At 40.3% G+C, this 19,596-nt stretch overlaps 1 protein-coding gene across 5 annotated transcripts in view; it reads left to right on the plus strand.

The window, feature by feature from the left end:
• Positions 1 to 19,596, plus strand: part of TIAM2 (TIAM Rac1 associated GEF 2) — a 243,443-nt gene that overhangs the window by 95,218 nt on the left and 128,629 nt on the right. For all 5 annotated transcript variants that reach the window (XM_053293460.1, XM_053293483.1, XM_053293477.1 and 2 more), the window contains 5 exons: positions 4,198 to 4,304; positions 5,523 to 6,728; positions 10,458 to 10,884; positions 16,687 to 16,868; positions 18,673 to 18,897. In XM_053293460.1, the coding sequence (XP_053149435.1) occupies positions 5,529 to 6,728; positions 10,458 to 10,884; positions 16,687 to 16,868; positions 18,673 to 18,897 (2,034 nt within the window). In that variant the 5' untranslated portion in view covers positions 4,198 to 4,304; positions 5,523 to 5,528. The remainder of the gene's footprint in view (positions 1 to 4,197; positions 4,305 to 5,522; positions 6,729 to 10,457; positions 10,885 to 16,686; positions 16,869 to 18,672; positions 18,898 to 19,596) is intronic.

Below are 19,596 nucleotides of genomic sequence, written 5' to 3' on the forward strand. Positions count from 1 at the left end.
CCCATCCTCTTCCTCATCACTTTACATACTCTTTGCTTTCTTGGTCATAACATTCTAGGAAGTGCTTCTGAATCTGGATATGCTTTCCCATGTTGATATTTTTCAGTGGTGCCAAAGTCACCAGATTCTGTATCAATTTGTTTAAATAACGTCATGTTATGCAATGGTTGTAAAGACTTCTGTTCATATAAAATATATTACAACTAGTATGACTACTACAGCTACAACAAATCACGCCACCTAATGGCGCAGCAGGGACTTGATGACTAGCAAGCCAGATGTTGCTCATTCAGATCCTCACTGGTATGTTTCCCAGACTATGGGAAACACATATATCGGGCAGCAGCGATATAGGAAGATGCTGAAAGGCATAATCTCATATTTCAGGGGAGGAGGTGGCAATGGTGAACCCCTTCTGTATTCTACCAAAGAAAACCACAGGGCTCTGTGGTCACCAGGAGTCGACATCAACTCGATGGCACACTTTACTTTACTACTACAAATATTTATATACAGCTTTTCAACATAAGTTCCCAAAGCAGTTTACATAGAGAAATTAAAATAAATAAATAAATAAAGATGGATGCCTGTCCCCAAAGAACTCACAATCTATAAAGAAACATAATATAGACACCAGGAACTGTCACTGGAGTTCCTGGATAGACACCAGGAACTGCTGCTGTGCTGGGGTTGGGTAGCCCCCACCCCCCACTCAATAAAGCAAATCACAACTTTAAAAAGGTGTCTCTTTGCTCATTTAGCAGGTTCTAATATAGACAATCGTCCAAAAGACTGCTGATGGTGGAGACTGAGGTAATTGATATACCTGAGACTTGTCCTCCAACACCCCCCGCCCCGAAGTCCTTCAAGACTGCCATCTTTGCCATCTATCAAGACTTCCATCAACTGGATTCACTACCAATTTTGGGCTGGGGTTTAACAAAACCCCCTAATAACAGTTAAATATAAATGGATTAAACCTCCTGCAGTGAGGGTAATTTTATTCAGCTCATGAATAAAATTAACAAGATAGAAGTGCAACTGTGTTTATTAGCAACAGTAATCAAGACTGAAGCACAAGTTTAAGTGCTGGCAAATCATCCCATTTGCTTTCTGCTCTTAGGAAGTAGCCTTCTGCGATAAGAGAAGAGAAAAATGCTCAGTGACAGCACTTTTCACACAAAGTGTTTGTAGCCTAACTGTTCATTGTGTTGCATGCCATCTCGTTTTGCATATCTACCCTTGATAGACGTATTCATTAACCATCTTCATTGTATCAGTGCACAATGGAAGTTGCATCAGTGACTTAAGTCTGAAGAATTAATGCTGTTATATTGAGGTTTATAGCAGCAGCTTGCTTGCTACTCACTCTCTTAAAAAGGATTACCCAGTCAGTGTGCAATCATGGTAGAGACCAGATGGTCATTGACTGATTCTTTAGACAAATTGGCTCTAGTGAATGTAGTTTATGTTCTTGTAACATAGGGTTCTGAATATAAATGTCCTGATTGGTGACTTCCCTGCCTTGCATTGCTCAGTAGTCCCCTGTTGATTTACATTTACTCATTTACATTTACTCAGTAACTGGAACTTGCAACATTTATGTGTTGTTTTCCTTCCAATTATATTGTTTTGCCTGTATCTTGAGTATAGGGCTGTGCCTGTTACCCTAAATGTGCTTTATGTTGGTGACATTTATACATTTAAAACAATTAGTACTTACAAGAAGGAAAAGTCATAAATATTTACACAGCTCCTTTTTACAAAAAGCAAGTGCATACAGTTGGTAAAATGAGCCACAGCCATGTCTCAAATCTGGGAAGAAAAATTTCAGTGAAGGGTACACTGAATTTGGTGCAAGGTGTTATTGGTATATTGATGACACTCAAATCTATTTCTTCATGTCAGCACCATGAGGAAAAGGCATGACCTTCCTAAATGCCTGCCGGGAGGCAGTGATGGGCTGGATGAGGGATAACAAACTGAGACTGAATCCAGATAAGATGGAGGTACTTGTGTGGGGTTGGAACCCAGAAGACAATTTTGATCTGTCAGTCTGGATAGGGACACATTTCCCCAGAAGCAACAGGTACACAGTCTGGAAGTGCTTCTGGATCCTTGGTGTCTTACGTTGAGGTGGTGAACATAGGTGCTTTCTGTCAGCTTCGGCTGATACACCAGCTGCATCTGTTTCTTGAGATAAACTACCTCAGAATAGTAGTACATATGCTGGTAACTTCCAGACTGGACTACTGCAAAGCGCTCTATGTGGGGCTGCCTTTGTACGTAATCTGGAAACTGCAGTAGGTACAGATTGTGTCAGCCAGGTTGGTCTTTGGGTCATCTCGGAGAGACCATATTACTCCTATATTACAAGAACTACATTGATTACCAATACATTTCCGGGCAAAATATTAGATGCTGGTTATAACTTATATAACCCTAAATAGCTTAGGCCCAGGGCATTTAAGAGAATGTCGTCTTCACTATGAGCCGCGTCACCCATTGAGATCATCCGGAGAGGTTCGTTTGCAGGTACCAACAGACGAGCTGGGCCTACACAGGGACGGGCCTTCTTTCTTGCTGCCTTGAGACTCTGGAATGCAGTCCCTGCTGAACTAAGACCCTCCCCATCTCTGACAACTTTTTAAAGGGCATTTAAGACACATCAGTGCATCTGTTCACACCCAAGTTTTTAACTAGACTTGTGGTTTTACACTGTGTTGAGGTTTCAAACCACCATCCCCCTACCCCACCCCTCCACCTTTTTAATTTGTTTTGTGTTGCTATAAACCTCCCAGAGACAGAAGCTTGGGCGGTGTGCAGATACAATAGAATATATCAATAAAATAAAACATTTGCTGCTGATCATATCCTTATGTGTACATATCCTTATGATCAGAAAAATCTTTGTCACTTATTGACCTTCAACTAACTTCTGTTTTAAGGCAACTTTGTGATGATTTGCCTCTGGGGTAGCAAAATAAATTCAAAGACAGTGAGTGAGATTTTCAGTATGTCAGACAAAAATTATAATAGAATGTTTTTTCAGTGGAAAACAAATCTATACGTTACAATATTTAGCTATTGGCATGTATGCTGTAACCACTTTATGTTACTTTGGGATTAGCAATTATGGTCTCAGTATATTCATCTGATAACCAACAGTTCAAAAAAGAAATTTTCTCTTGCATACGTCTGAACTATAAAGCTACTGCAATATGTTATTAAACAGATTCCTTCCTTTTATTTTAAAACACAGCTATTTGTATAGTCTCTGAATAAGAGATTTGTATTATTTAGTCTCAGTTGTTGCTTTTGTCTCTTGGTTATGGGCAGTGCCTGGTGCTGTCTGTTTTGCTGGCAGGCCAGCGTTTGTATTTAACATACAAATAGAAAGGTTTCCAGCTGGATGGAAGAGGGAATTGTCCAATGACCTTTTACCTCTGGGTCACAGTTGGAATTTAGACAAGGTTGTGAATCAACAGCAAACTTTTATATATATCCACTAAATCGGAATGAGGGTGCACATTATATAGCTATACAAATTGTATGTCCTGTTAGTAACAACTTGTAAGAATCTTGAAACTTTAACTGTTCAGATGTAATGTTGAATCATGGTTTGAGTGTGTGAATTAGTAGTCTTGGGCCCAGATAAATACTGATTACAAGCAAACCATATTGAAAGGTTTGTGGGCAAAGCTGAGTTTTCACAAGCTACGGTTGTCCCAGTTTGGATGAAATGGTACACTATATGGTTTCCTGGATTTAAGTGAGGGGATCTGAGTATAGGGGAAGTGGGGGATAGTGTGTGCCAGACTATGCTTTTGGTGTGTGTTCTGAATAAGATCTTAGTAAGTTAAGGTGATATCACTGTAGCCTTGTTTCAAGAAAGCAGTCTTAAAAAGCATTTTCTAAATGGTTTTTTTTTAAAGTGCCATCATAAAGAATCATACCTCCCAATTTCTCCTGTTTTCCCAGTTTTGGTGTCAGAACTACTTGTTAGTGGAAGGGGGGCAATAGAATGTCTTCCTGTTTCAACACTGTGTTTCAGCAAGTGAATATAAATACATGTACTCATGCTCCTGATTTTGCATTGGAAGTATCTAATGTGATCTCTAGTTTGGTAGCTGGATGCCTGTTATAAAATATGAATATGTATGTGTTACTGAGATATTTTCTCCATTTGTTTTGTAGGGGTTCATATGAAATCCTTTCCATTTTCAGAAAACTTGGTGACAGCAATCAGGATAATGCTAAAGACACAGACTGCTAATTCGATTTACAATTAAGTGATTCCACAGGTATGTCAGATACAGTTCTTAACATTATGTGAACAGGATTTCCTGAGAGCCCAATGTAATAATGTAGGAGTTGATTTACAAATAAGGGAAAATATTAAAAAGTAGTTAGCACGTAACCATAGGCAAATAACAAATGTCTAGAACAATGTGGAAAGCCAGTGAGAACTTCGTTTGCTAGGGATTTGCAGAACATTTTGATGTTGAAACGTTTTGACTTGAAACAGACTGTTTTGATGTTTTGAGCTCAAAACAGGATACCCTTTAAATAGGGTGACAGACATCAAGACCTAATCAGGCTGGGCACAGCATGCAACCCCATGGCTCATTTGCAGCGTGCTCCCCAGCATCTCATAATAGCTTTTTATAACCTGTATTTAAAATCCAACAATCTTATAGCTTTGCAACATCTTAGATACCTAAACCATGGAATTTTAAGCCATCGGATCTCAGGACATTGAAACTCAGAGATTTAGGCCCGTAGGGCCTGGGGCCTTAAGATCTAGGGAGGTTTATGTCCTTTTAATGCCTTTTTCGTGCTCTTTATACCATTCTATGTCTCTGCTATTTTGCCCATTTTATGCCCTTTGTACCTTGTACGTTATGCTGGTTTAAGACTATAATAAAGATTGATTGATTGAAATAAAGGCCCTGTTTCAAGCTCAGAGCCGATCAACCCTGTTTCGATCAAAACGTTTTGAATGCCATTTTGGAGGCCTGTTTCCCCTTGTTTATTGGTTTTTTGGGACTGGCTTCTGATTGGCTTGCGATCTCCTTGCTTCTTTGTTGGCTTGTTATCATACAAATCAAGTGTTGTCATGGGCAACTGTGTCTCCATTGGCTGGAGTGTGGGAGGGAGGGGGACACACAAAAGAGGGGATTTCAAAATGTATTCAAAGGGACTGGGAGGCAGAGAGAACCCTTATAGTCTGCCTCTCTTGAAGAAGAGGATTTTAAAAATTTGAATTTAATTTTAATTATTTGTTTAAACTGATTTTAATGTGTATAGATATTTTAATAAATTGTAGACCACCTTGAGCCTAGTTAAAGGCAGTATATAAATGTGCTAAATAAATTAATTAATCATGCTAAAATGTTTGTTGTCACCTGGAGAAATATGATTAAGTGGGGTAGTCTGATAAGCAGATGTATTTCGTTCACAGATAAATCTTTTCATTTACGTTTGTTGTTAACCACATATATTTTTACTTTTTAATATAGAACAAAATGGGAAATTCGGAAAGCCAGTACAGCCTTCAGGGTACAAAGAATCACACCAATTCTTCATCTGGTGCCAAACAGAAGCCTTGTTCTCTGAAAATACGCAGCATCCATGCTAAAGATGAGAAGTCCTGCTCCATACGTGGATGGAGTCACAGTGTCAGTGGCACAAACTACAAATCCCGATCACTAGCCAGAAGCTGCCTTTCCCATTTCAAGAATACTCAACCTTATTCCTCCAGACTCAGTGACACAGTAGTGAAAGTGTCCAAGAGCAGCAGCCATGCCAAACATAGAACTCACAGCTCAGAGAGCTACATCCAAGGAAATAATAATGCATTTTTGCCAGAGAGTGGTTTTCACTATATTGACTTTGAAGCTACAAGCAACCATGTTGCTTCCAGGAACTGTAATGGGCATTTCTTAAATTGCTATGGGAAGAATGAAAGTGTAGAATCTACCCCACCATCAGATGACAGAATGAGTCCAAAGGTTCTCATTAAGACTCTGGGGAAATTGGATGGGTGTTTGAGGGTTGAATTTCATAACAGCAGCAGCAACAGCACAGTTTCTAGAGATGAGTCCAGTGAACCAGTCCAACTCCTACGGTATTCACCTACTTTAGAGTCCGAAAGGAATAACCTACTTGAAGTGAAGGAGACTTCTAGTACAGATTATGCTGCAAACCATCACTTATCGGCCAGTGACTCAAGACTTAGATCCAGTAAAGGAAGCTCCATTAGCTCAGAGTCTTCATGGTATGATGCACCATGGGGCAATAATGGAGATATTAATGAATTGGATGGGTCATACATATCCAGGAGCACCCCAGAAGCAAGTCTCCAAGTCAGTTTCCCCCAGAGTGACTACAAGAAGCCCTTGAACCAAAGTTCATCTCTCTCTTCCCTCCGTGATTTATATGGGGATACAAATCTTAGAAGCTGCCAAACATCCGAGATTGGGCTCTCTGCAGATTACATCAATACTCATGCCAGTTTAATCAACCGTGTTTCATTTACCTCAGCCATAGATGTTCCTTCCAAGATAGAGCACAGAGGACCTCTGCAGTATTCTTCCTACACTCTCCCCTGCAGGAAATCTACAGCCCTTAATGAGGATGCAACCAAGAAAGAAACGTTGAAAAGCCGAATGCGCAGGATCAGTGATTGGACAGGAAGCCTCTCAAGAAAGAAAAGAAAGTTACAGGTATGTGGAGTTCTCAGTTGAAAGTTTTATCTGAAGTATGAGTCTGGGACCCTTTCTATTCATGTGTATTTTGAACTTGGTTTGTTAAATAAATTGGTTAAGGCTTGGTTGGATGGAGTGGGATGAATTGCAGTCTCCCGTTTTGCCCTCCAGGTCCCAGGATACAACAACATATGTAGGGTGGAGGTAGTGGAATGGTGATAGTCTGATAAGATCCCATTTCACTTTTGAGGTTCACTGTCCAGCAATCACTGCAATTTGAGTGTATGTTGCTAAGACTAGGTGCTCAAGACAGAACAAGGATTCTGTTGGTCTATCAGCCAGCAACCTCCCTGGACTGACCATACTGATCCTCAGGCTTCTAGTGTTGGTAGGCTTCAATGTCCATGCCAAAACACCTCTGTCTAAAGTGGTTCAGGATTTCATTGCTGCCATGATAACCATGGGACTGCCGCAGATGATATCAGCACCTTCTTGTTGCCGGACACACCTTGGATCTAGTGTTAAGGCTGGGCAGGGACTGGATGATCTGGTAATGGAGAAGACTAGCATCACTCTATTGTTACGGTCAGATCACTTCTTGGTTGTGGTTAGGCTTCTTCTCATCAGACCATCCGGGTACAAGCTCTGTCCTTGAACTTGAACGTGGGCGCTGGCATGCACCATGGCTTGCCTTCAGTTTTGCCAGCCCCTTTCTCCTGCTGCTCTTGAACTCCTCCTTCTAGCACTAAGCTTGTCTGCTTTTGGTGCTGGAAGGGAGAACACGGCAGGAGTGAGAGACAGAGGCTGATGAAATTGGATGCAATATACTCTGCTTGATACATCAAGGGACAAGCAGTGGTGCCGACCATCCCCAGGACAAGGACAGAGTACACTCCCAGAAGGTCTGAGGAGAAAAAGGTGTGGCATCTAGCCTGGGGGGCAAGGCCGGGGAATGCCAGGGCAGTGGCAGCAGGTAGGTGGGCGACTCTCACAGTGGGGACGGACAGGCAGGGATGTCCCTGCACTCACCACTTGAGACCGTTGCTTTACCTTGTTTCATGGGGGGGACACTCCTGCATCTTAGTATGTCACACCAGCATGTACTTTTCACCATCACTGTAGCCACCATTACTTCTTTTTTTTCTTCCCTTCTTTCTACCTTTATTGTGCCGCCACCACCACCCATTTGTCCAGTTGTGTCTGTCTCTGCCAAAGCTGCTTCCAGGATATGGCGCCTCCCCACCCCACACTTGGAGTTTGGGGAGGAGAAAAGAAATGTAGACCAATGCATTCAGAAGAAATAAGGGAACATGGTGGGAAGAAACTGTGGCTAAATAATGGCCCCACAAATCTACTCGTCTCTCTCCTCCCTGTCCTGGGCTGCTGCATGCGATGGATTTCTTGGCCAGGGTCTTACGGTTTTGCAGCAACAGGAAGATGGAGAGAGAGGAGGAGGAGGATTGTGCATATGCATGAACAAGTTGCTGTGTATATTCCAGATGCATGAACTAACTGAGAGAGCACATTTACACCATCAGTGCATTATGAGACACACTTTAAAAAGAATGCTATTATTTCTACCCATGTATTGTAACAATCTGTAAATAACATGCTAGCCATGGCTTTTCACAGGAAGAATGACCTTTCCAGTGACAGCTGCAACTGTGGGATCACTATGCTGCTTTTGGCAGCACGATACAGGGGTGGGGGTGGGAGTCTTCATTCTATAGGACACAGCTTTTTGATGGGTACTATTTAAGGAATGGGCAGAGCATGCCACTTTGTGCTTCTTGTGTGAAGACCAAAACCATATTGTAAAGGCCATCTCTGCAAAGCATACTCTTTGAGGTGAGGGCCCCATAAACATCACTGGAGGGGAAATATTAAAGCATTGTGAGGATCTTCTGATGGAGTTGTGAATAACTGCTTTGGATTTCTTTCAGTATTTGATGACAGTAGGTAATTGTTCACTTATTACTTGCTCTGCACATACACATCTGCTCTTTTAAGCATGTCAGTAATAAAATGTCAAGTGGGGATACTCCTCCCATCAGAACTTCTGGTTCTCTTTAACTCCATTGAAATTTTGTCCAAAGAGATCTCTTTGGGAAGATTCTCACAGTATTACAGAGCTGAGTGGGAGCTGAGAGCAATTATTACCTTAGACCAATGTATAAGTAAAAGATCTAGGAAATAAGCACTGCCAACCTCAAAATTAAAATCATATGTAAAACATTCATTTCTGAATAGTTAAGCACTCTGCCCTTCTTGTAAAAATTCCTTTCTGTACTCAGTCTAGTGCAAATGAGTTGCATGTAACTTTGCTTTAGTGGATAATTAGACGTGCTGAAACAGCAAACATGATGTTCAGAAAGAATGTGCTAGAAATGAATGTCCTAGAAATTTAAGATTAATTTTTAAGACAAGCATTGTACATTTTGGGGGGTATACAGTTAATGACATCTGTTGGTCCTGAAAGCAACGGCATGGTTATGCTCTCTTCCGAATGAGACCAGGATCTTAGCTAGGTATAGAGTGAAAGTTGTAGCCCATCATGAGTATGAATCCAAGATCATCAGAAGGCAGATTATTGGGAACTAAAGAGAATGGATTAAAATTGTACTGCAGAGTTGGATTTTTATGATGGCCCAAAGCAAAACTGTTTGAAAACTCCAACATTGGGTTCATGAGGAGATAGAGGCAGGGAGGCTGAGAACATATTGGACTGAAGAAGGCAGGAAAGCTTCAAGAGGACAGAGGCTGAGAGTGCAGTGTACATCTGCTGCTCAGCTGTGAGCCAAAGGCTGACTCTAGGAGACAGTGGCAATGGATGAAGCTATAGATAAGGCAGTAAAAACAAATTCAGCCCCTTGTTCATCAGTAGGAGGCCACTTGATCCAGTTTCATGCTTGAGGAAACTTGAAGCATTATTCTGAAAGAGTGACTAAGTTCGCTCTGGATTTTGAGGATTTATTTGTCATCTATAAAAGCTGGTGCTTCCAAATGACTGAGATTTGAGGTGGTAAATTGGATAGGGTTAGTGACCTAACATGTAGGTCGATATGTAGCAACATAATTGACATCTCCAAAACTGGGTATATGTACAGTGCCAAAAACAAACAATTGAATGGAATTCTCTCTTCAGGTGCCAGTATTCCTTTTTTTAGGAATAAAAAAATTAAATTCACACATATTCTTAGTTGACTGTCAGCAGCGTGCAAGTCCAAATCACAGAAACACCTGCCATCATGCTTACAGCCTTCACCATTTCAGACAAAGGCTGTAAGCATGAGTTTTTTGGGGAGTGAGCAAAATGATTGACTTGCCAGTGGGGTTTGACTTCTGTTCCTACTTTGTACACAAGTACACCATCCTTTAAGAAAAACATCTAGATGAGGCTTATGACAGGGTCTGTTAAAGGTGATCTGTTGCAGAAACTTCTGGCATGTCTTCAGTGGAACAAAATAGCAGTTTACTTTTTGACTGAGTATGGTTGAGTATACTTGAGTACAAAATACATACGTATCCTGTCAAAATGAAGGCCACATGAATGTAGAAATTTTGCATGTCTTTTCAAACAATTCTGAAGTGATAGTCCCATTCTTCCCTAGCAAAGTGAAAGAGGTGTGGATTTTCCTCTGGAAAAATAATATATGGGGCTTATTATGATATTTGAATGGCCAGTGGGTTTTTTGCCTTGCCAAGACAAATCATTGTAAATTGTGAGATGTTTCTTCTCATCCATAGGAGCCAAAATGCAAGGACTCAAGTGAATATTTTGATATTGGAATTGATAGCCTTTCTCCAGACACTGCCCATCTCTCTGGTTCTCTGTGGTCACCCAGCTCTAGTCAGATCTTCCCCCAGAGAAGTGATTCTGCTAATGCAATCAGTAGTGATGTCCTGAGACAGAACATTTATGAAAACTTCATGAGGGAGCTTGACCTGAGTAGGACCAACATTGAGAACACAGATACTTCCACAGAAACTGAAGACTCTAGCAATGAGTCTCTCAGCTCCTTGGAACAACTGGATCTGCTATATGAGAAAGAACAAGGAGTTGTTCGCAAAGCAGGATGGCTTTTCTTCAAACCTCTTGTGACCCTACAGAAAGAGAAGAAGCTTGAGCTGGTTACCCGGAGAAAATGGAAACAGTACTGGGTAACACTAAAAGGTAAGTAATGGTTCATGCTTTTCATTAGTGTAGGGTAAATTATTTTACAGTTTCATTTACTGAAAAGAAAGCTGGGGAAAGCATTCTCTTTATCATGGCATATTTTATTGTTATCTCTGTGTAATCATTATGTGAGGATTTTAAAAGCCTCATCCCATGCACAAATATTCACCATGCATGTTCTTATAACTTGAGTAATGTCTTCTGGCTATTCAAAGCCATATGCAAAGCATGAGTGTTCTCACTTCCCATCCTCATTCCTGTGCTTATGTGTTAGCCTGGAATTAAGCCAGGCTAATTCATGTTGCAGTTGGAGGCTCCTGCAGTAAAAGACTTCAAGGGAGTGGCCCACTATACTTGGGTGCCCTGTGCATTGAATCCCACTCGTGTTGCTCTGTGTGTGTGTGTAGACCTTGCTGGCAGTGGAACAGGGCAGTTCTGCTCTATCTTAAAGTTCTGCAAGCACAGTTGTATGATGTAATACCCATTATTTTCAATGGGTGTTGCATTGGGCAACTGCTTCTCGCAACTTTAAAATGAAACAGAACTGCCCTGTTCTGCAACACCACCGGTGGGATTGTACACATGCAGCTGCAGTGTGGTGGGTACTCAACCATCTTTGTCTTGCGTTATAGTATGTGAGCTGTTGTTTCTCCTAAACAGTGCTGCACTGAGCTATGTGTAAAGTACTGAGGCAGAAGTTGCTTGCCAAGTGGTGTACCACTGTAAGCCTATCCTGAACAAATTGTGGTTACCCAAAATTCACTGCAGTTCAGGAATGACAAAATGAAATGTGAGCTCTTAGCATGCAAATATATTAGCACATTTAAGCTTTTTCTGAAAAGTGTTGCAAATAGCAGCACATTGAGATACCTAGAAAGTTCAGAATAAAGATAAGTTGCATTAGGGCAAAGGAGTGGGGGGGACATGTTGATCTTTCATATCCGTGGGTCGGGGGTGACTGGAAATGACCACTGAGGTCATTTCTGGCTGCCATTTTGTGTTTCAGAGCCTCAAAATGACTAAGTTTTCAAAAAACAAAAAACAAAAAGAAACAAAAGAACAGGAGGGGGGAAAACAGCGAGTTTCAGGGCACAGCACAACTTGGGACTAGCAAAACATGGTAGGGAGCTTCCCCCCGCATTTCCCTCTCCCATATTTGATCGATATTCTACCATTCTCGATGATTTTCCTGATGACTGGGAACCTAACCCCCACAATCCCATAGCCCCCCACTGACTTGATATTCACGATTTCTGTATCCGCGGTTGCAGCGGATACTGAACCCCCATGAACAGAACCCCCATGAATATCGAGGTCCTCCTGTACCCTGCTTTCTCTTCGTCTCCCCTGCTTTCGAGGTCTTCATCTCCCCGCTTTCTCTACCCTTCAAATTTCATCAATTTCCTCCTGTTATTTCAGATGCCATGAAGCAGATATTTTGAAGAGCAAAATGTTAGTGAATGAATTAATCTTGATTTTGATTACTGACCAAAACCATAAACAAAGGCAAATGCTAATCAAGAAGTATGTAAGAACATAAGAACAGTTCTGCTGGATCAGGCCCAAGGACCATCTAGTCTAGCATCGTGTTTCACGTAGTGGCCCACCAGATGCCTCTGGGAAGCCCACAGGCAAGAGCTGAGAGCATACCCTCTCTCCTGCTGTTACTCCCCTACAACTGGTATTCAGAGGTATCCTGCCTCCTGAGGCTAGAGGTGGCCTATAGCCCTCCTAAAGTAAAGTGTGCCGTCAAGTCGATTTCCACTCCTGGCGCCCACAGAGCCCGTGGTTTTCTCTGTTAGAATACAGGAGGGGTTTACCATTGCCTCCTCCCTCACAGTATGAGACGACGCCTTTCAGCATCTTCCTATATTGCTGCTGCCCGCAATAGTACCAGCGGGGATTCGAACTGGCAACCTTCTACTTGTTAGTCAAGCATTTCCCCGCTGCGCCACTTAAGGTATACTAGTAGCTTATATACCAATACTTCTATACCAATCAACCAGCAACATTGAGAATAAAATAACTTTTGCAGCAGATTAAAACCCACTCCCATTGCATTCTATGTTAAAATAAATACTGCATGTAAATGGGGACATGGATAAGTGATTAATTAAATTAAAGTAATTAATTAATTAATTAATTAATTAAAGTAATTAATTAATTAATTAATTAATTAAAGGAAGCTGTATGAGATAGGGCGACATGGAGTGCATTGATCCATAGAGTGACCAAGAGTCGGACACAACTGAGCGGATAGAGAGGATAAGTGAAGTTGTGATTCTTGTTATTGTGGAAGTTATAGTGGTAATATTATTTTATGCTTGGACCAGGTGTCGGAGAGATAATTTTTTAACCTCTAAATGTGCAGTGCCACAAGGATGCTTGAAAGTCACCCCTTCTGGCTTTGTTCCCTAATTCAAATGCTTGTTGCAGGGGTCGGGGGGGCTGGGCTGGTGATGGTTATGTAGCATTGTGGGAAAGGTATTTGCTCAAAATACCCCATTGTGCTGAGCTCTAGTATTGAAATAATATTCTGGGAACACTAGCTCAAATTAATTGCAGGATATGTCACATGATATAGTTGGATGCCAAGGACTATGCTAGAAAAAGTATATGCATTTAAAAACACAAGTTAGGAATCATTACTTGTAAGGATGCAGATGTTTGCAGTTTTCTTTGGTAGAGTTGTCCTTGAGCTCATACAACTACAAAGAAATTTAAATATCTAGCTATCTGTATATTATAATACTTGGGAGTATTGAAAGGCGAATAACTTTGAACAAGTTTTGCCTTTGTTGAAATGTGTTAGACACTCTCTAGTACTGTACAGCAAGTGCTGGAGATGCCTAAAAGGTAGAAATGCTGGTTTATTTAAGAAAACTTAATTTTTACCCTCTAGCTTTTCTCCAAAATATAGTCAAGTCTAACAGGTTGAAACTGTAGTTCTCTTAACACTTAATAGATAATAAATCTGACTGAAATCAGTAGGACTTGATTCAAAAGAAATATACATAAGACTGCTGCTGTATGCATATTAGTTTTTTCTCCTGGGACAAAATGAAGAATCAGTCCTACAAACAACTTATATAAAAAGATAAGAATAACATATACATAATTAAATTCTTTTATCCTTGTTGGATTTTTGTAGTACAAATACGTATCTGCTTTGCCTTTCGTAAGCTGCATCGTATTTCCATAAGCCCCTTCCTGAGACTTCCTATACAATTGTCTCCTTGGTGTGCTTCAGGACCCAGGCTATATATCCAGAATATGTGTAGCATTATTATTATTATTATTATTATTATTATTATTATTATTATTATTATTTTAATTTTTTTTTAAATTTTATTTAACATATTTTTATACCACCCAAAACTTGTGTCTTTGGGCGGTTTACAACAAAAAATAACAGAAAAGTTAAAACATTCGTTAAAACAAATAATAACAAAAATGAAAACATTGGTTAAAATAAATGTCAGCAAAAAGTTAAAACATAAAACAGTATCACTTCACAAATGTTGCTGCCCATGCTACCTCTGAATATTATGATTCCTAATGCTAAAACATTCTAGCCTTGTGGATTTTGCTGCAGGACTCTTCTTGTTTGTAAATATTTATATTAGAATGCATTACATTATAATGCAGATATCAGTGAGTTGGTGTGTTAGTAACATGTACCTATCTATGAAGAGCATTTAAGTCACACACAGGAACTGAAAGGAGTGTTTTGTATGTGTATGTATATGTATGTGTCCCTTCTCTCGAGCTGTGTTTAGTTTATCAATAACAGGACAGATTACAACCATCTGGTAACCCTGTCAAAACTGGATTGATTGGTGTCCTGAGACTCCAGCAGTGCTTAAAGGGCCATCAGGACCATTCCTTTAACATGGAATGTTTTTCCTGCCCATCTGTCCTCCCTAATTAATTTATCTGGGCAAGGGGTACTACATTCCAGCCACGTTCTGATCATAGCATGTATGCTGTAATCTGGCCCTGGGGGACAGCCAGAAGAAGCCTGTGTAGTCTCATCTGTGGACAGAAAGTGTGACTCCTGTTTATTTCTGATCTAAAATATCTTGCAGCTCCCATGTGAAAATAAATAAATAAATAAAAATCACAAAAGTATTGATTGTGTTTCAAGCACATACTCTTTTGTAACACATTTGAAATTGTGTTCTAAATGACTTCTAAAATTCAACATAGAAATGCAGTGCTATAATTTTATTTTATGTTGGAGCTTGACTTCTCTCCAGCATACACTTTGCCTATGGATGATGACATGTATGTGTCCACTGAGAGATTTATTCTGAGCCAAAACATTTTGTCTCCAAACCTCTTGAGTACCCCTGTTCAGCATGAGAAGAGCTGAAGTCTGTTTTCTTGGCAATTGTATGGCTGAGTCTGAGATGACGTGCTAACTATCTGGGCCTTTTGGGCAATCAGTCACAGTGTGTCCCAACTGCATTTTCGCATTTGCGTGATATTTCCTTTTAAATGACAATAGCATGTTATCCCTTGCATTCATAATAGGGTGGGGAAGCTAATCTTCATGTTGTTTACCCATCACCTTTAAGAAATCAGACTACATACATTCAGTGGTGTAGAAGAAGGGGAGTGCATAACTAATCTGTGGTGAATATTTATTGAATAGTGTTTGAAGATTTAAAAAAAGTACAGAGCTTCTGCTAATCCTATTTGCAAATATTAATGTTTCTTAGATGTCTTTGAGAGGTAGAAATAGCTCAGTAATTAAAATGCTTTTTTTGTGATTGCTGTAATATTTGGGCTGTTCTTTATGAATAATGTTTGAAATAAATGACAAGGGGCCTGTTTGGATGATCATCTGCCAGCACGCGTGAGCAGGACGGGGATGTGTCCAGAGCGCTCCTGTCTTGACATCACTGCAGGATGTCTCGATGTGAGGCATCATTTAATCACTTGAGGGGTGATTTAGATCAACTCATTCTATTAAACGATGCCCCAGCTGTCCTGCTGTGATATCATGATGGGTGTGCTCTCAGCGTGTCCTTGTCCTGCTCACATGTTCTGGCCAGTGCTCATCTGAACTGGCCCAAGCTCCAGCTTATTTTAATGGAGACTCATTGCACTCTCTTGTGTTTAACTCTTGTATTTTCCTTGTACAGAATGCTTTACAGTGCTCTTTATCCTTGCAATGGCTCTGTGGCATAGGTTAAATGCAGAATAGGCTAAGGACACCTGTCCTATGATCACACTCTAGTCACTGTACCATACTGGGTTTATGGCATTGGCTTCGTGTACATCCTTTGCTAATCTTTATATGGTTGATTGAGGGTAAGAAATGAGCTCCTCCCAGATGACATCAATCACTTTCATGCCTTGTTGCTGAGGCTTGTCTTATGCCTCGATGCCAAACACATTTACCCAGAAGCAAGTTCCAATGATGATGAGACTAGGGCAGCTTCACATATTGGTTGTTGCCAGAAACAGTTGTGTTACATCAGTGCTTCCTACTGAAAACATACCCAGTGTGGATGTAATAAGTGGAACAGGGTTTTCAGAAACTTTTATAGGGATGTTCAAAGAAAATCACATGGCTCCGTGGTTTCCAGGAGTCGACACTGACTCGACGGCACAGTCTTTCCTTTCGCCCCAAAGACATGCATGTTGTTCGTTCATGGTAGATTTTACTGTGGGAAGCACTAGTGCAGCACTGATATTTCCTGCAACAATCTGAATTTGTAAGGTTTTCCCCAGTCCCATCTGCACAAAGGGTCACAGGAACTCATTTTTATTCTTTTCCTTTTTGAAAAGGATGTACCTTGCTGTTTTATGAGACTTATGGAAGGAATTCCATGGAGCTTACCTCGAGCACCAGCTCACCTCGATATGCCCTGTTTGCAGAAGACAGTATAGTGCAGTCATGTCCAGAACACCCCAAGAAGGAGAATGTGTTCTGCCTCAGCAATTCTTTTGGAGATGTCTACTTATTCCAGGTATTCTTCTTGTTTTGCTTTTCTTCCTTATTAAATGAAGTTTGCAAGAGATTTTGCCCATGATGCCTTTAAATCACAAAACGATGACAGTGCCTTCTGAATAGCATTCCAAATCTGGTGTCCTGGCGTGCCTTCACACTGGGTGTTCCAGAAGCTCATATGTGAGCCAGTCCTCTTCTTTAGGAATCCAAGACACCAAACAATGCATGATGTAATTTATCTGGCAGTGAGCTCGTTGCGATATTGTGCAGCTCACTTTAGTCTTGCAAAAAGCAGGCATTAGCTTGCTAGTATGGCTGTAAACTGATTAAAGAAATCGTAGTGGGTTGATTAACACTCATGCTATTAATTAATTTATTGAGAAAATTTGGATATGGTTAATAAAGTGATAGTTGTGAAAAGATGCTTTGATTTCAAATTAAATGTCTGTATCATAGTGTATGGCATCACATAAGAGGCATTCCCCTTTCTCCTAGATGCAAACAGAATACTTGTTCTAAGATAGTGTCTGTCACCCATGCGTGGCTTTTGTAAATTATTACAATGAATTTGCAAATTATTGACACATTAACGGCTGATATGAGGAGGAAAATTACTCAAAGTTGTCCCATTGAAATTTCAGTGGGATTAAGTAATTTCCCTAATGTCAGCCAATTTATTTATTTTTTTAAAATGCTGTTCAGATAAATTGACTAACAATTGCAATCTTGTTTGCTGGTCACTTCTGGATTTCTTGTAGGACGCTAAATGTCTGTTGTACTTGTCTAATAATTTCATCTGAAATTTATGCAAAACTGCATGTCACTGAGACACAAGGATGCCACTGACAGTGTGGATTTAATCTCCACTCTTCCCCTAAAGTTGCCTGGTGATATAACTTCATCACTTCCTTTGTGCTACATCATAGTTGCCACTGGTGGACTAGAGAAATGCACTAAGTGATGGTGTCAGAATATGGGATAATTGATTCTACATATCATGGGGGGTTACAGAAAATTTGACATGGGCAAGCTCATTTTACAGCATTGCTGTGTTTCACACACAATGTGTAGTCCAAACCAAACTTTCCATATAATTTCCAGAGTCTGTGCTAGTTCTTCAAGCTGTTTAATTTAGGGCAGCAGTAATGATAAGAATACATAAAACAGGTTGTTAGTCAGGGGTTCTTATCAGTGTTTTTGTTTCTGGATGCAATAATGGGCAGGCGTGCTTGCATGTAACCAAAGTCTGCTTCAATAGTGTTAAGCTTTCTTTATACAGAAAACACTTGTTCCTGTGTAGGAAAAGCATATTGTTTGAAGAGACCTTAAATGTACTGTAGAATGTGTTGCAGTAAGGTGTATGTATAAACTGCTGTTGGATACTCAGTGAAGTTGCTTTTGTTTTTACATTTTTGCAACAATTTAGATGAATCCTGATCTGTGAATACTTTCACATGCAACTTCCATTCAGTGTAGTTCTTCAAAATTAAACTAATAATGGGTTATGTAATTGCCATCCCTAAGCATCATCTGATACATTTCATCTTTTATATCAAGTTCTTTCTCTTTAGACAAAGAGTAAGCATTGCTAGTTATTACAGTTGCCAGCTGTTCAAGCAAGCTGTAGTATAGCAGAAACCTTTTATCATTTGCAGGCCTGGGGAGAGAAAAAAGATGCATGAAGGAATCATGGGGTGGAGAGAATGAGAGGACTCTGCTTAAGCTGACCCCACACAGTTATCCTTGTCTGATGTTGGTTTTGGAGTCAGCTAGATTCTATTTTAGCATTTTGTTTCTGATGTGTTTTTTTTTTTTTTTTTTAGGCTACAAGCCAGACCGACCTCGAAAACTGGGTTACAGCAATACATTCTGCTTCTGCTTCTCTCTTTGCAAAGAAGCTTGGAAAAGAGGATACAGTCAGACTGCTTAAAAATCAGACTAAAAGCCTTATCCAGAAGATTGACATGGATAGCAAGATGAAAAAGATGGCTGAACTACAACTCTCTATCGTTAGTGATCCTAAAAATAGGAAAGCAATTGAGAATCAGGTACTCAACAACTTCGTAACTTTCCCACAGTTATCCCTGCTTTTAAAAAAACAAACACAGAGTAGAAGTTGCTGGTCCGAATCCCCACTGGGATGTTTCCCAGACTATGGGAAACACTTATATCGGGCAGCAGTGATATAGGAAGATGCTGAAAGGCATCATCTCATACTGCATGGGAGGAGGTGGCAATGGTAAACCCCTCCTGTATTCTACCAAAGACAACCACAGGGCTCTTTTGTCACCAGGAGTCGACACCGACTCCATGGCACACTTTACTTTTACACTTTGTTACTACGTTGTAGTTAGAGAACAAGTACTCATGAATCTGCACTTCAAAGAGGGAAAACACTGTTGACTGTATGATGCTGGAGAATGGATTAAGCATATATTCATGTAAACTATTATAAGCAATACTCAAAGCTTAGTTTTACACATCTAGAAATTGATATTCCTGCAGCAATTTGCAAGAGGCAAACAAAATTGGTATATAAATTGAAGACATAATCTGTACCAGGAACATGTTACACGATAGTGCAATTGGGTTGACAGTTTTGGTGAAATAAATCTCCTGCTACCTGCTAGTATCACTTGCAAACACAGTCTTCTTAACAGGGTATAGCACTGTGTGTTCGTTGCTCGGTTCTTCACTTAGAGCAGTGTGTCCACTAGCTGGGATATATACAACAAGGGAACTGCTGC

This window comes from Hemicordylus capensis, chromosome 1 (genome assembly GCF_027244095.1).
Source record: "Hemicordylus capensis ecotype Gifberg chromosome 1, rHemCap1.1.pri, whole genome shotgun sequence".
Lineage (NCBI taxonomy): Eukaryota > Metazoa > Chordata > Lepidosauria > Squamata > Cordylidae > Hemicordylus > Hemicordylus capensis.